The 17,493-nt window shown below is 36.2% G+C and overlaps 1 protein-coding gene and 1 long non-coding RNA gene across 4 annotated transcripts in view; one reads left to right on the top strand and one right to left on the bottom strand.

Annotated features, from left to right (window-relative positions):
* Positions 1-642: 642 nt before the first annotated feature.
* LOC127519317 (uncharacterized) lies at positions 643-7,423 on the bottom strand. Its single transcript, XR_007931780.1, has 3 exons — positions 7,287-7,423; positions 5,342-5,559; positions 643-1,791 (listed from the first exon to the last, which is right to left on the bottom strand). It is a non-coding gene; the product is annotated as an uncharacterized LOC127519317 (long non-coding RNA).
* Positions 7,424-7,447: 24 nt separating this feature from the next.
* The window catches only part of ppp1r1c (protein phosphatase 1, regulatory (inhibitor) subunit 1C), a 28,541-nt gene continuing 18,495 nt past the window's right edge, over positions 7,448-17,493 (top strand). For 2 of the 3 annotated variants that reach the window (XM_051906952.1, XM_051906948.1), the window contains exons 1-3: positions 7,448-7,591; positions 7,709-7,885; positions 11,944-12,004. In XM_051906952.1, the coding sequence (XP_051762912.1) occupies positions 7,805-7,885; positions 11,944-12,004 (142 nt within the window). In that variant the 5' untranslated portion in view covers positions 7,448-7,591; positions 7,709-7,804. Of the gene's footprint in view, positions 7,592-7,703; positions 7,886-11,943; positions 12,005-17,493 lie in introns of all 3 variants that reach the window. The other variant, XM_051906949.1, reaches the window with a different exon arrangement.

Raw genomic sequence — 17,493 nt, 5'->3', positions numbered from 1 at the left:
CCTCTAGTATGCCTTGCATCATAAACTTCTGAAGGGTGGATTTACAGTGCCTACTGTTTTATATTATGCTTTCCTGTTTGGTTTCTTGAGTTTGAAATTTACTAATAATTGTTATTATTGTGCTATCAATAGTTAATCAGTCTCCTTAATCAATTGCATTTACCCATTGAGTGTTTATAATCTTTGTTTTACAAGCAGTGTGTGTGTTTGGGATCTGAGTGGTGACAGAAGAAACCATTTAAACAGAAACCATTGTTTAAACAGGTAAACTGGCTTACAGAAAGTAAATATGCACTCATGTTGAACTGTGTGCGTACGTGTGTGTGCGTGTTTATTGTCTTTTAGATATAACATGAGGACATGCATTCATTTTAAACAAATAAGGAAGGGGGAGCAACAGGACATATTATCAATAACTCAAGAGTCTGAAAAAAGGGTTAGGCCTACTTTATATAATCATTCCTTTATATAATCCAATATGTTGGAAGAAAAACTTTGCCAAGCTTCAATGGTACCAGGTTTGGCCATATTAATTAGAGCTGTTGTACATTCACAAGTCATTATTTTAAGGAGGCTATGAATCCAATATGTTTTTGCCAAGCGTGCCACACGAGTCCTGAAAAGTGAAAGCGTCTCGATCGCCCCCAGGTGGCTGGATGCAGTATAGGTCATAAACCCAGCAGTCAAATTACACGTCAAATGCGTCATTTTAGGCAGTTTTTATCACGCTGATGTTAGTTAAAGTGTTGGTTCTTTAAATAAGTTTGTTTTTATTTAGTTATATGATGCTATAAAAACGCGGGTTTTTTGATTGACAGCTTCTCTGAGCGAAGTAGTCACTGAAGCACAAACGGACTTTTTTCTGGATCTTCGGGAGGAGATTGGAGCTTTAACTTTAATTTCTACATTTCCAGAACTGTTTATTTCACACCGACATAATGAGTTGTTCTTCAGTACCGATTCTGCGGAGTGTGGGCGGGACCTTGATATCGCGGCTACACTTCGCGCTCACTATGCGCAGACTCGAGACGCCATATTGGCACACTGGCGGCTTCACTTACTACAATGAAAGAGAGTGAAGGTGCGTCGTCCATCTTTTTTTATAGTCTATGTTTTGTTTTGTTTTTTTGCACAAATGTGTGCAGTGTAAACCAGTTCTGTATTATTGTCTTCTTTGCAGCTGTAAAACCAGCAAACATTCTCTTTCGTACTGAACTGATACAGAAGCCAAAATCATCGAGAAGACAAACCTGGATTAGGGATGTAATCAATTTAGCAAGGAGGACAAAACTAACCCTGCATCCCAATGTGCATACTATCCGCCCTAAATAGTATTGAATTTTACTAATGTCACATACTATTTGGGATGGATATTTGCACAATGAGAAGCAGGCTCAGTTTACATAAGTCCATAACAGTTGGACACTCCCAAAACATATGAAGAAAAGTACCTGATAATGCAGTGTTACAGATATGGCAGTTGGTTGTAGTTTCATTTTGAATCTCCTGTAAGGAGTTATGTATGCTCTATAAAGTGAATAAGACGATGAGCCAGGTTTTAAGTTAAAATGAGATTAGACCACCCTCTCTCAGTCTACAGATCCATTAAAATAAGATAATCCAGATAGATTTGGTAGAAAAAAAGGTTTTGTAATGCGATCATTAAGTTTTTAATTATAGATTATATATTAAAGAAAGATTGGCCAACCAGAAGATAGTACGATCCAGTCCCACATAGGATGAGAGGAAATGGGAGATGCCCAGGGAACTTCATACACCTTGAGAGCAGAACTTAACAGGGAAAAAAAAAAAAAAAATATATATATATATATATATATATATATGTTTGTAAGCAAAACTTAATTCTTAGTGCCTGAAGTGAACAGAGACCCTGGTTATCATATGTTGAACTACTTTTGTTGATCTTTTTCAATCAAGAATTACATTTAGAGAGAAATGGTTTTTAATGTATGTTTCTCTGTTTTATAGTGTTCTTATTTTGCTGCTGAACCAGGAAAATGTTGTCTATATAATCTGATAATAAAACAAATTCCATAAAATACATAACCATTCAAAAGTTTGGAATTGGCAAGATCTTTTTTTGACATTTTTTTGAAAGAAGTCTTAAGCCCAAAGTATACTTAACTTTTTACGCGTACGCTAGGGTCAGCGTGCATTGCGCGTGACACGAATTTCGTCATCAAGAGTATGCACTCCGCCGGATTTTTGTAGCCTAACCACGCATACTTGTATGCGCAGGTCGCATATATGCGCATTTATTTATTTTTTTGCAGTAATTAGTTTATCCACAAGGTGGCAACCGTGCCCTGGTGGCATCGATTCCCAAGGTAGTCAAAGAAAAACTGCATAAACAGAACAGACCGGAACGCATGCAAGCTACAGCGACAATGGAGGCCTACATAGACAAGAGATTGTGCAAAGAGGTTGGAAATGACCCTCATTTGTACAACTCTAGCATGAAAGAATACAAAGATGTTTACATGGGTTGTAACTTATGTCGAGAGATTGCTCAAAACGGCACATGAGTCAAATGCCTGTGTATACATACGAGTCAAATGAAGTATACTTTCAGGCTGTGCGCTCGACTGTGCGCGTACACTAACATGTGTAAAAAAACAAAGTATACCCAGGGTATTATGCTCACCAAAGCTGCATTTATTTAATCAAAAAATACAGTAAAAACAGTAATATTGAGAAATATTATTACAAATTAAAATAACTGCTTTCTGTTTTAATATATTTGAAAGCATAATTTATTCCTGTGATGCAAAGCTGAATTTTCATCATCGTTACTCCAGTCTTCAGTGTCACATGATCCTTCAGAAATCATTCTGATGTGCTGATTTGAAACATTTCATATTATTTTAAATTTCGACAAACAGTTTCTGCTTCATATTTTTTTAGGATTCTCTGGTGAATAGAAATTTCAGAAGAACGTCATTTATATGAAATAGAAATTTGTAATGTTATAAATGTCTTTACTGTCACTTTTTTCAATTTAATGCATCCTAGCGGTATAAAAGTAGCCTATTCATTTCTTTAAAAAAAAATAAAATCTTACTCTATACAAACTTTGAATGGCAGTGTATGTTCCATGTTTTGAACTATTAAACAGTTCTATATTGCATTAAGATAGAGTGAGAGAGAGAGAGAGAGAGAGAGAGAGAGCCTTTTCAATGGAATGCTTAAAAGGGTTTGAATATGAAACCTTTTTAAGTGTTCCAAATATTAAGCACCTGATAAAACCTTCCTATATTTTAAATGCACTTAGTCTGATACAGGCCCACATCATTTCATCTGAACTGAAAAGTTCTTTCATGCCTGATCGTGTTTGTCCTTTTTAATGCGGGCAACAGTTTTAATGGCAGACTCCTACTGCTGTGTTTAGCCAAGTATGACGATGAAAATACCTGTGGGTCAGAAAAATTATTTTGATACATTACTCAATCCGGCCCACTGTTACCATGGAAACATGTCTCTGAGATAGAAGGTTGGCGGTAGAGTGAGTTTGATACTGCGGGCACGCTTGAATGGATTCAGAGGGCGCCCATTATCATAAAAAGGCTACATTAGACCTGCGGGATACTGATATATAACAGAAATGTGTTGAATAACTACGATCAAGTGGGATTTTTATTTTTAACTAGTAAACAGCATAAAGGTGTTTTGTGTTTGTCTACGGAGGAGACAGACTGAATAGTTAGGGAAAATTAACTTTATTACAGCTGCTATTGGATTTCGCTCACCGTCACATCTAATAGAGGGTACAGAATGTTTCCCGACCACTCAATCCCACTTTTCTTCCTCACCCTGCCTCTTACTTAAGGAAAAAAATCAATGAACACAAGGACATAGTTGTACTTTTGTACGTTCTTGAACACACAAATGGACTCTTGGACAGGACAACTTGGTCTGATGACATCGCCTGACATCAACTCTTTGCTTTTTCATCAAACTTCAGTGCACAGTGATTTTGACAGCTTGTGTGACTGCTGTTTAGATTAACTGCACTCGCTGTGAAATGAAAGCATATCTGTTAAAGCTTACGCAACGGTCTGTCAGACGCACTGGGACGTGGGTAATAAACAGTGCTTGTTTTGTGCCTTCTCCACCCTTTGACATTCATTAAGCTCTAGTAATTTCCTCCCTGATATTACCCGCTCCTCGTCCGTGATGAGGGTCACAAGGTCAGGCCTCAACCTGTAAATGAGTGGCAGTGATGACAGTGTAAACATGAGTCAGGTCAGGTGGTGCGGTACTGTTTGTTCCCGAGGTGAACAGGGTGGCCTGGTGTGAGTTTGTTTCTTCAGGGTTCCTACACTCCCTCTTTTTTCTCCAGACTTACCTCAGGTTACACTTGCTGACTCCTGAATATAATATACTATTTGTTGAATCTAGGCTAATGAGCGGAAAAAATTGTAAACAGCTTGTTTATAGGAACAAGCTTTGGCTCTGGTGTTATTATGGAAGAGTTGAGTGCTAGTTAAAAATGTAAGAATAAATGATCAGTTTATTAATAAAAAAAAAAACATTTTCAAAATCACAAATAAAAAAATCTAGTTATGTATATTATTTATAATTAGTAATTATTTATTTTTCATGTTTTAAAATGTAAGTTAAATATAAATTTACGTTTAATTTTGACAAATAAACAAAAGTTTTTGTCTGGTAACATTTTTACAATGTTTTTGAAAGAAGTCTCTTCACTTTTGACCAATTTAATGCATCCTTGTTAAATAAAAGTATTAATTTCTTTAAAAAAAAATCTTACTGGACCCAAACTTTTGAAAAGTAGTGTATGTTTTATTTACTTAATATTTCAGAAGTCTACAGTAGTTCTGTCATGACAACTCTGACTGTTTGGCATTATAATGGATATGACAATGTTGATATATTTGGTCTTGGTGGAATAGATCTGCTACGCTGCTGCTGCTTTTGGTTATTGCTGTACAGGACTTGCTACTGCCAATACATACACGACATGCTGCTGTGAGCAAGTAAAACATGCTGCTGTACAATATAGCATACATGAATTACCGTAGCAGATCTATACAGGTGGAGCTGGGGAAGGTGGAGGTTTTATGAAAGAGCACTGCAATTGCTACAGCGAATGCTGACTAATTTTTGAAGGTTGAGCAGCGAGCTCATTGGCTACTGATACAGCAGGAACCAATCAGCTGTGCCCTATAGAAAATTATGTGATTGCAAGCAGATTGAGTTAAGGACCTATCAGCCTGTGCCATCTAGAGTTTCATGACAGAACTTTGTATTTAAAGGATTAGTTCACTTCAGAATTAAAATCTCCTGATAATTTACTCACCCCCATGTCCTCCAACATGTTTATGACTTTCTTTCTTCAGTCAAAAAGAAATTAAGGTTTTTGTGGAAATCATTCCAGGATTTTTCTCCATATAGTGGAATTCACTGGGGTACAACAGGTTGAAGGTCCAAATTCCAGTTTCAGTGCAGCTTCAAAGGACTCTACACAATCCCAGATGAGGAATAAGGGTCTTGTCTAGCGAAAGGATCGGTCATTTTCTAAAAAAAAATAAAAATGTATATACATTTTAACCACAAATGCTCATCTTGCACTGCTCTGTGATGCACCACACATTATGTAATCAAGTTGGAAAGGTCATACGTGATATAGACTGCAATTTGAGCTTCAACCCGTTGTACCCCATTGAAGTCCACTATATGGAGAAAAATCTTGGAATGTTTTCCTCAAAAATCTTAATTTCTTTTTGACTGAAGAAAGACATAAACATCTTGGATGACATGGGGTTGAGTAAATTATCAGGAAATTTCAATTCTGAAGTGAACTAAACCTTTAAATTTGAGAATAAAATATCAAATTGCTAATTATTTTTAAATGCAACTATTACATTGCATTAAAAAAAATAATTTGCAATTCCGTTTTGGCTGTGTACACACTGCAACTAAATAAGGTTATCACTTCTCTTCTTAATCTTATGTAATGGACAGTATTACAGTATCCATCCATCCATCTATTCATTTTCCAAAACGCCTGTACTCTGTAGGGTCGTGGGGATGCTGGAGCCTACCATTACAAAATGTATGTTTAATAAAATTTATCCAACTGTTCATATCATTTATTTAGAATATTAGTTATAGTTTCCAGAAATATCTCCATTTTGCCCCTTCAGTTTGTGTTTTAGACAGGCTGCAGACTAATGACCTATTTCAAAGCAGGCAGGTGGATCAATAGCAGTTATCTCATTGGCAGATGTCCAGCGGCCCGAACAAACAGCACAGGTGGCGTCTGTCCTGGGCTAGGGTTAGGATCGATACATGGTCACACTTTGAACCATTACACCTAATATTGTGCCAGTTTTTACTTTCATTATCCAAAAAACAATGCCATTGCTTTTTTTTTATGAAATAGGAGAAAATTCAGTTTTTAAGTGTGTATTTGAGTATTTTACAGAGCAGCATTACTTTATTTTTATTTAATATTTTCATTTCAATTATCTTTTATTTTTATATTTTCAGTATCCATTTTAATTTTAGTTTAAGTTTTAGTAATTATGCTGTGTGCATTTGTTTATTTTTATTACTCTTTAAAAAAATCTAATTCATTTTAGTAAACTTAAGTTACTAAACGTATTTGAGTAACTTATTTTACTTAAATTCATTTTATTTCAGTGAGTTTGCCATGGCAAGAATTTTTTAGTTTTGGTTATCTATAACAACACTATATGGTTCCTGATGTTATTGAAAACCTGGAAATATCAAGGAATTTTCTAATTATGCTCAACTTTAAAAAGATAAAATATATAAAATAAAATTTTAACATTTTCTAAGTGTTTATTGCATGTGCAAAACTCAATGGCACAAAGCTCTCTATTATATTACAAGTGATATTTTTTTTCTAAAGGACAGCTAAATATAAAATATATCAGCTAGAAATTGCTCTTTGTGAGTGCAATCTTTATTAAGTGAATTTAAAAAATCCCTATATCAGTCAGAGATGCCTGGAAAAGGCATGGAAATCCTTTCGATCAAAAGTTATGGGAATCTTTGATTTATATTTTAAAACGTTACTACACAAAAACGTCCTTCACTTTTGTCTTAAACCTTTGATTCATACTACATCCACTCTGCCTAAAAATAAAACGTCTGGTTTAGCTGGACAATGATTCATTCCCACCTCCCAAGAATCCCTGAATAATTAAAAATCCATAAATGAAGTGCCAGTGTGATCGAGCATGTTATACATTATAAAGAACATTCTCTTGTCTCACAGTTTACCCGTGTCCGTGAAGAGAAATCCGGCCATGTGATGCAAAAACTGCCGACAGCATCCTGAATCAGGATCATAAATAATGTAGGAGCATCAGCAGGTCCCGATGGGGGCTTATATTGCATTGCTCTGAGTCTTGCTAATGATAGTGAGAGAGGGAGAGAGAGAAAGAGAGAGAGAGAGAGAGAGAAAGCAAAGCAGAGCGAGATCTGAGCGTGTCCCGGAGCAGTCGGAAAACTCACACTGAGAAGACCTGCAGCCAATCCTTGCTTCTGTGAGGTTTATGGGACACGGGATCACAGCGAAGTGAGTGGGACAACACGAATGTGGGAAGGACAGACTGACTGTTTGTTCTTCTGTTTGTCTCTGCATGTGGCTGATTCTCTCTCTCTCTCTCTCTTTTTCTCTCTCCGTGGAGTAAAGGAAGGCGGGCCGTACAGGAGAGAGAGAAATCACCGGGGCTGATAAGTAGGGTCCAGTTTGTCTCCATCTCTCTCTCCGTCAACTCTCTCTTTCAGCATGGAGCCCAACAGCCCCAAGAAAATTCAGTTTTCCGTTCCACTCTTCCAGAGCCAGTTGGATCCCCAGGCGGCTGAGCATGTAAGTAGAGAGAGGCTCTTTTATTGCATTGTGCTTAATGGAGACTGGCCTGCATTGCTCTTTGGCTCCCTTGAGACTGTCTTGAAGCATCAGATCTGTGCAGATTGCTGCCAAAATCAGTTTTATGATATGATGTCATACATAGTTGGATGTAGTGCTTGGTAAATATGTAATTTTTTAATGCACAGCACAGTAATGGGTCGAACAATGAGTGTTTTGCACGCACTTTAGTGCGAAGAAGAAATTAAACATTTATTGTTTACTTTCATATTTCAGTACTACATGCCAAAATAGTTTTTTTTCTCATAAAAAATGACAATGGTAATGAAATGAGTGTGAATTTGGTGATAAAGGGCAACCGTGCATCATAAAAAATGTAATTATCATTGTATGCAGCAGAATAGATTCTTGTTGTAGTAGAGCTGTTCATTGATGGATCCAGATCCAGCGGTGAGGCTGTATGCCTGGCAGTTAAAGTGTTTGATGTTGGTGCTGTTGCTGACAATGTCATAACAGGAAAGTGCTGGGCTGATTTTATGATGATGCCGGCTTGTCCAATCAGTGGCACTTTCTCTTGTGCTGAGTAAGTTCTCCATCAGTAAAGGCAGCATTCGCTCTTGCTTCTTGGAGACTTTTTTTTTCTTTTAAAATGAACCTGGAGCAATGCTGGTTCAAGGCTCAATGATTTTATGTGCTGGTGCAATCAGGCTAGTAGTAGTTCAGATATTTACTGGCCCTGCAGTCAAAATTTGATATAATTCTTGTGATATAATCCCTGGTCTCCCCTATATATATATATATATATATATACATACAGTATGTATGTATGTATGTATGTGTGTGATTTGCAATAATGACATGATTTTTTTCCGTAAAAGCTGATATCACATAACTCTTTTTCTCGGGAACCAACATACCAAAAATCAACACATGCAGGATAAACGTTTGGCCAGCTTATTGGCTTTTGATGGAAACAGACCACACATGGTACAAAATCTTGATTTGCTTTCAATCTATTTAAACTGATGAATCCAAGATGCATGGAATAGTCATTTTCAACAAAAACTAGTTACCAAGCTAAAAAACATTACCTTGGTGACACCACCAGCATCCGCATCATGTAATTCAGCAACATCCAATAAGGTCATGAGAAACTTGTGGTCATGCAACCAGTGAGTTGGCTGGGGCTTGATAACAGATGTACATGATCAACAAACGTTGATGTTGTGAGAACGCAGTACTGGCCCGATAGGTCAAGTGACGGCTCCTGAATCTCTCTCACACTCTGGGTCATTCTTATCTCTTATTTCTTATTAATCTGATGTTTAGGTATATTTTAAAACACATGGATGGAGAACAACATTGTTGAGTGTGAGCTCATGCTGTTTCACATGTGTTGAGACAGCATGTTGTGAGGCTAAAAGTGAGGCTAAACCAGCAGCCTTCTTTAGGGAATTGATTTTATTGACCCCAGTGAATCACCCAACAAATGCTGGTGTCGGGACACATGGGGTAAATCAGTCAGCATGAACATTTTACGCCCATGTTCCATCTGTTATTGTCAGCTAACGCTTACAAAAGTACTAAAAAGTATCATGGTAATACTACAACTACAATAGACAGTGATGATTCTAAATCCCTTTTGGATGAGCCATGTTTAAAGTTGTCGTATAACCTGTATCACAGACAAACTCCCCTCTCTGAAAGAGTGACATAAGATCATTGGGGAAATTATTCCTTTAGAATTGCTAAGGTGTTATTCATTTGTCAACTGAAGCTTTTCACCATGCCTGGACTCCATATCTTAATCATAATGATGTTTCTTTAAGTAAAATTTTGAGGTAGCCTACAGGTGAAATTAACTATGTAAGTGGAAGAATTGCTTTTTATAACCTTATTAATTGAAGTAAATGTGATTTTATAAATGTGTTTATTTTAAATTGGTGTCTATCATATTACTGCTGTTGCTTTGTTAAAAAAAACAAACAAAAAAACATGTAAGATTAAACTGGTTTGCTGGTTTTAGAGGGGTTTTGGGAATTTTCCAGATTAGATCATTATTGCAGTGATTATTATGTTTCTAGCATGTAATATGTTTGAGAACAGTTAATTTAACCCTAATTGATGGAGTGTGTAGCTTTCCATTTCTTAAACAACCATGTAGAAAGACACATCATGGCCATATAAGTTGTGAAAGAATGGTTGGGAGGGAGCATGAATAATCATTTTCACACATGAATTGGCTCCTATGAGTCCAGACTTTAATTTCATTGAAAGTCTTTGGGATGTGCTGGAGGAGACTTTACAGAATGCTTGACTCTTGCATTGTCAGTACAAGATCTTGACCAGAAATTGATGCACCTCTTAATGGAAATAAATGTTGTGATGTTATTTCCATCAAGAGGTGTATATATTTTTGGTCAATGCAAGAGTCAAGCACTCTGTGAAGTCTACTCCAACACATCCCAAAGACTTTCAATGAATTTAAACTAAATGAACAACAGGTGAACATAATCAGTAACCAAGGGAACAAATTGGCACACATTAGGAAACTACAGGGAACACAGGCAAACAGGAACAGGGAAAACAGAACCAAAACACAATGGCTATGCTTACACGCAACCAAATAATCCATTAGTAACTGGTTTGACCGCTCAATCAGACTGAAAAGCCTTCATGTAAACACCTTAATCGATACGATTGAGCTCAATCCAAATTAAATTTTGATCAGTATGACACGCGGAATGAGCTGTTCTTCCTGTTGAATAAAGTGTCATAAATGAATCTCCTGTCATTCTAAAATTCTCTTTTCACTCAGCGTCTGTGAAGTGGAGCAGGACAACGTCCCACCGGTCCTTGTTTCATGCTCTTATCCACAGACGACTGGTTTTGGGTGTGGGGAAGGGCATTTTTACTGCCTGAATAAGCAGCATGGCACAACGGTGTTCAAATTATGACCAGAAATGGATAAATATTAGGTCTGCTGTTTAAAACAAATTAAGAACTAATGTAGGAGAATGGTGTTACGTCCCAGTCTAGGAGCATTGAGGAGTGACATAAATGAAGAACGTTACAAAAGGAAGGATTTGTATTTATTGTAGGAGCATCTAGCAGTTTCTTTTGTTTACAAGCCACTAACTCAGCTTCAGAAATGGGCATAAGCCAAAATAACAAACAAAACAAAAACTAACTGTTTTTAAAAGGCTACCTTAACCTAACAAAGAAAAATTAAACAAAAATACATCCTATCTCCCTATCTGTTCAAAACCAAGAGAAAATAGCTTCTAAACAAAATAGGCGCCCATTCCCTACAAGAGTGGCGTTGCTCAATTTACAGATTACCTTTTAATACCGACACAATATTAAACAAAATAATACAAACTCCTACAGATTAGTGACGTTTCCCAATTTACAGATTACCTTTTTAATACCGACACAATATTAAACAGAATTAGCAAAAATAACCAAATAAAAAGATGGTGGCAAAAACAGTTGGAAAGCAACGTTAGGCATACAACAGGCTACTTCACTTAAGTCAACTTTACAACAGGCCGGAGGAACGCTGACACCAACGCGTCTACCCGGCAGAACACACACTCAGAGCCGCGCCTCTCTTGCCTTGCGCAGAAGCGCATTTTAAAGGATGCGATGCCAAGAGAGGAGCCAGTCTGCTTTTCCATATGATTAGCAGCCGGAATCTGGAGCAATGAGGAGAGAGAAACTCGAAAGGGAAAAAGAAAACATAACCACAAATCACAGTATAATATTAAATACATCCAAGGACGTAACAATGCTTATTATGTGCAAACAGCTGGAAACTCTGTATATTCGTGCAGTGTGCACGTCAAAAAATCAATTTCGATTTCAATTCCGGCATGTAAACATAGCCAACTAAACAGAACAGAACATACATGTTACACCAGCTTAGGCTCTCTAAAGAGGTTTTAGACACTCCACTCCTTGTCAGGCCTAAGAATCCCTCTTATTCATGTAGTACCCCCTACTGTACTTTTGTGAATTGCAATATTATTATAGAATTTCTTTCTTTTTCTCTTCAGATTCGCAAGCGCAGACCAACTCCAGCCACATTGGTCATCTACAATGAGCCCAGTGCATCAGGTAAGAGCCTTAAACCATTAAACACATTGCATGCTTGTTTATATTCACTGAAAGAGCTGGTTCAGCCTATGTGGACCGTAAACAAACAAAAACCCTATTAAACTACAGCTCTTGCGCAATCTAAATGCATCTAATTTAAGACAAGAATCTACGGTGAACGGTCTGTTTTTCATTAAGCAGAACCTTTAGGGTCAAGTTCACAGAAACCACTCTTTGTACAGATCTCAAACTCTATACGTTTGCTTTGGTTAACTGGCATCAGCATCCCTAATGCGTTAGGACTAGAACTCATGACTACTCTTTTCAAAAACAAACAAGAGTTGGTCTATTTGAGCATCATTTGGTGGTGTTTTTCAAGGTTTGGTTGCTGTAAGGGTTCAGCTATGGAGTATTCCCTTTGAATTTCTGCTTTTGTTTACATAAAGCCGTGGGTTTCTGTATTGTTATGAAAATAGGCCCTCTCCAATTCTCATGTACAATCATTATATGATATTGCGAGAGGAAATGTGCTCTTCTAGTTTAAAGGACAACATGATAGGTCTGACGAGGTCATTTCACGTCGGAGCGCCTGTAATCTAGCCTTGGTTTGGAACAGGACAACACGCTGAGATTGTGGCAATGGTCAACAGGCTGCTATCAGCACAAACAACCCACCTATGGCGTCAGCATATGCGAGCGGACAGTCTGTGTAGACCGTTGCACCGTAGCTCTGTCATCTTTTTCAAGCGTTGTCTCTTCTGGGTGAACTTTCAGTTTAACCTCAATATAGAACGATAGGGCTTATCTATGAGTGGAATTCAGGGTTATTTGGGAAATGGATGGGATGTATTTTGCTGAGATTCAATTATACCTACACTTAGTATGTGCTTCTGCAAATGACCCTTTATAGAAGCCTGTTCTCGCCTCAAGAGTAAATAAAATGGGAATTGTGATTTTTATATCCCACGTTGTGACTTAATATCTACCAATTGTGACTCTACATCTCACAATGTGACTTTATATCTCACAATTTTATATCTTACAATATGACAATGTCTCAATATGACTTTATCTCCAAATGTGATCTTATATGTTCCAATCGGACTTTATATCTCAAAACATGACTTTAAATCTTACAATGTGACTTTATATTTCACAATGTGACTATATCTCACAATAGTGACTTTATATATGACAATATGACTTCTCACAAAATGAACAAATTTGATCTTATATCCAAATGTGACTTGAAATCGCACAATATGACTTTATATCTCACAATTGACTTTAAATATCACAATGTAACTTTATATCTCTCAACTGTGACTTTAAATCTCACAATATGACTTTATATCTCCCAATTACGACTTTAAATCTCACAATATAACCTTAAATCTCACAATGTGACTTTATATCTCACAATATGACCTAAAATCTCACAATATGGCTTTAAATCTCGCAGTTGTGATTTTAAATCTCACAATATATTCTTAAATCTCACAATATAGTCTTAAATCTCACAATATGACTTTAAATCTCACAATATATTCTTAAATCTCACAATAAGACTTTAAATCTCACAACGTGACTCTATATCTCACAATTGTGGCATATATCTACCAATAGTGACTTTATATCTCACAATGTGATCTTAAATCTCACAATACGACTTTATATCTCAGAATTATGACTTTGAATCTCACAATATATTCTTAAATCTCACAACGTGACTCTATATCTCACAACTGTGGCATATATCTACCAATAGTGACTTTAATCTCACAATGACTTCATATCTTCAAATGTGATATTATATACCTATGTGACTTTATATCTCACAATATGGCTTTAAATCTCACAATGTGAGATTTTATATCTCACAGTGTAACTCTATATCTCACAATGTGACTCAATATCTACCAACTGTGAGTTTTTTTATCTCTCAGTTGTGACTTTATATGTCACAAACACAAATATTTCTACTCATAGAATTGGGAAAACCACATTTGCAACTTAATTTTTAAATCTTTTAAATCACAATTGCAAATTTATATCTCACAGTGTGACATTTTATCTCTCACTTCATTTCTTATTTTAAAATCACAATTCCCTTTTTGTAATTTTTACTTGGAGTGGGAAACTGGCTTTAATAGGTAACATACTGTAGTTGTTCCTCAAGACTTGCATGGAACATTTGTGTAGTCTTTACCTGAGGACTTTTGCCATCAAACTTGCATTATGCTGATGAAGTTCATATGTTTTCCACATGCAAGCAGAATCAATAAAGTTTTCCACTTGAGGGAAATACCAACACATTAACGTCATCTGTAAACATGGTAACCTCGACCCTAATCCCACTCAACAGCCCACACGAGAAAGCGTTTTTGGCACTGTAAATGTAGAGAAATCATTCCAAACAAATGCTGCCTTCGAGTCATGTCAGAATGATCATGTTCACGATTTGAGCGTCACCACAATGTTTTACTTGGAAAATAATGAGTGATAGCTAATTGGTATTGATCATAATTACGTTTTAATTCTAAATGTATACTGTATAATTTGCTTTGTTTACATTTTGATAAACAGTAATAATGCTTAGCCAGAAAGCACTACTCATTTAGCCACATTTATGAGGCGCCAGGCTTGTGGGCCAAAACTTCCCATCATTCTCTGTGGCTGCATGAATAATGATAAAATACACAGATAAAGCATCATTTCTACACCTAATGCACATCCTTTGATCTTCAGTGTTGCATTAGCGCTAAAAAAGCTTCCTGTGTTTGTCAAGTGAAAAGAGAGAAAGAAATATGAAATTGCTCAATGACTCCGATTTATTCAGACTGAAAATCTATAATGCATCACATCGTAATTATGAGTTCCAAGCTTGTAAGTTGGAAGTTCCCAGAAGCACTTGAAGGCAGAAAAACTTTACAGAAGGATAGGATGTTATTTTTCATGTTGTGACAGTGAATCTTTTGAATGTGCTGGGTATTGAGATCAGACATGAGTGATTGTTGAGATCTAGGACAAAACAGGCTACAGAACAGAAAAATCTAGTTTGTATCAGTTCAAATAGTTTCAAATCAATCTGTCCTACTTCCATTTCCTCACAAAATGAGTGATTTTGTTGGTAAATATTGGTGAATTTAGCATTCACTTGACTGAAAGAATGAATTGAGATTACAGGATGGTTTCAAGTAGATTTTCAGCTCTGTCTATTAAATTGTCACCTCAATCAGAGAGAAAATCATATTCAGGATATCTATTTTGCATATCACAAATGTTTTAAATCCAGCTGCTGATAGGTGCTATTAAAAAGATCTGAAATTCCCAAACTTTTTTTTTTTTACAATGTTAGGTGGTATGTTGATAGATTGTGACAGAAAATAAGAGCACACTTCCTTAAAATGAAATAACTCACCAGAGTTAACGCAACAGTTTAAATTAACGCAACAGTTTGCATCAATTTTTTTTTTAGGTATATAAATTTTGAGTGAATTTATGTTCCACCAACAAGCTACATTAAGTTAGAGGAACTTAATAATTTGTAGCATAAACACACATTTTTAAGTTGATTACTCAAAACAATTAAGTTGCTCCAACTACCAGAGTTGTAGCCCTGGAACCAATTAATCTTATCTATTTCAGTTCAACAGCTATCATAGCACATGCTAACACAACTTTACTAACATACATTTAATGAACAAATAAGATATTACTTGTCACTGGCATTAGCGCAGTCATTGCTTATAGAGTCAATAGTGTTTACATTCATGTATCTACTCTTCAGCACAACCACAAAAACTTCAACATTACAGAAACTCTTTTAAATGTCAAACATAACAGCATTAAACACTAACAGGTCCTTCCCTTCACTAAAAAATACATAAAATAACACTAATTTCAACATTTATTCTCCTTATCTGGTCCTATGCAAAGCACGCTGGGAAGTAATCCACTGAAATATTTCCCGAAGTTATCAAGACAATTTCATTACCTTACTACAACTTAATTTAAAAAAAAAAGGCAATTAATGCAGAAATTTGAGTTTAAATTACAGACGATATTAAGTTGATGTAATATTATTGTCAACAGAACTCAACAAAATAATGTTTGCAACTTAAAAGGTTTAATTAAAACAATAAATTAGAATTTTCAACTTGCAACCATGTATTTTTTTAAGTTGTGGTAACAGGTCCCCTGAATTACTTTTTATAGTGTAGAGACAAAGCTGTGAAACATTTTAAATCTATTTTTATTTTATTATACGTTTTTTTTAACATTAACCATTTCCTTTTTGTCAGAATATAGTTTTTATTAAATATAATTTAATTTACATTATATTATATTGTATTATTTTATATTATATGATTTTTTAATATGTTTAAAGTATTGGTTTGAGGTTATTTTAGGGATGGTGAGTATTAAATGTAATCATTTTGATCAAATAAACAGTAAATAAAATAAAATGTTTGTGTGTGTGTGTGTGTGTGTGTGTGTTCTTGTATATGTGGTTTATGAGGACACAAATGTGTATAATGACATGGGTATTATAAATTAAACATGTGTCCTTGTAAACCAAATGGTTAGAAAAAAACATGCTAAACGTGTTTCTTGAATTTCAAAAAATGCCAAAAGTTTTCTGTGATGGGTAGGTGTTGGGGTTAGAATATACAGTTTGTACAGTATAAAAACCATTACGCCTATGAAGAATCCCCGTAAACCACATATACGTGTGTGTGTGTGTGTGTGTGTGTGTGTGTGTGTGTTAGGAATGTTGTAGTGATAATATCTAATTTTAGAACTAATGTCAGGTAAAGCTGTATCTCAAGAATCAGTGATGTATAATCTCAAGCATCCAGTGTCTTCATAAGTTGTTCACTGAATAAACATAGCAATGATCCGCCTCATCCCAGTGCTGTGGACTCTTGGCTGGAAACTCACAGAGATCATATGTGCCCATACTCTTGTGTTTGACTTGGCAGAGTTGACTGGTTTTCATGATAAACTTAACCAAGCCTTCCCGCTGGAGCCAGCATTGCCATCTGCCAGTTCTGCTTGAGAAGAGGGCCTTGTTATGAGCTCACGAGCTTCCCTTGACTAAGACAGTTTATTCTCTCCCGTCGCTCGCCAGGTCTTACTCAACAGAGATGACATGCTCTCCAGCAAAGCCATTCAAACCTGACAAATGACTTGGAAATGCTGTTAATTTCAGAGCTGTTTGTTTTCCCTGATTGATGCAGACCAATCACTGGGTGGTTGTTGTAGCGTTGCGGTTGTGGCTGCTTATTTTCTCCTGCTGATTTTGGATGTAAATCGCAGGGGCGTGTTGAGGAGGTGGGACGCACAGAGCTGCATTCACAAAACAAGCACCTCTTTGTTTGGCTGGCATTTCTTCCTCTGATCCAAAACACTTGGAATCGGTCCCTAATAAAGAAAGTTTTTGAAGCTTTAAGAACTTGCGTCACACGAGTGCTGCTTGTCATAAACTGGGCAATGCGTAACTGCGA

The sequence above is a fragment of the Ctenopharyngodon idella genome, chromosome 9 (assembly GCF_019924925.1).
Source record: "Ctenopharyngodon idella isolate HZGC_01 chromosome 9, HZGC01, whole genome shotgun sequence".
Taxonomy (NCBI): Eukaryota; Metazoa; Chordata; class Actinopteri; order Cypriniformes; family Xenocyprididae; genus Ctenopharyngodon; species Ctenopharyngodon idella.
This window is presented reverse-complemented; position numbering and strand designations above follow the sequence as displayed.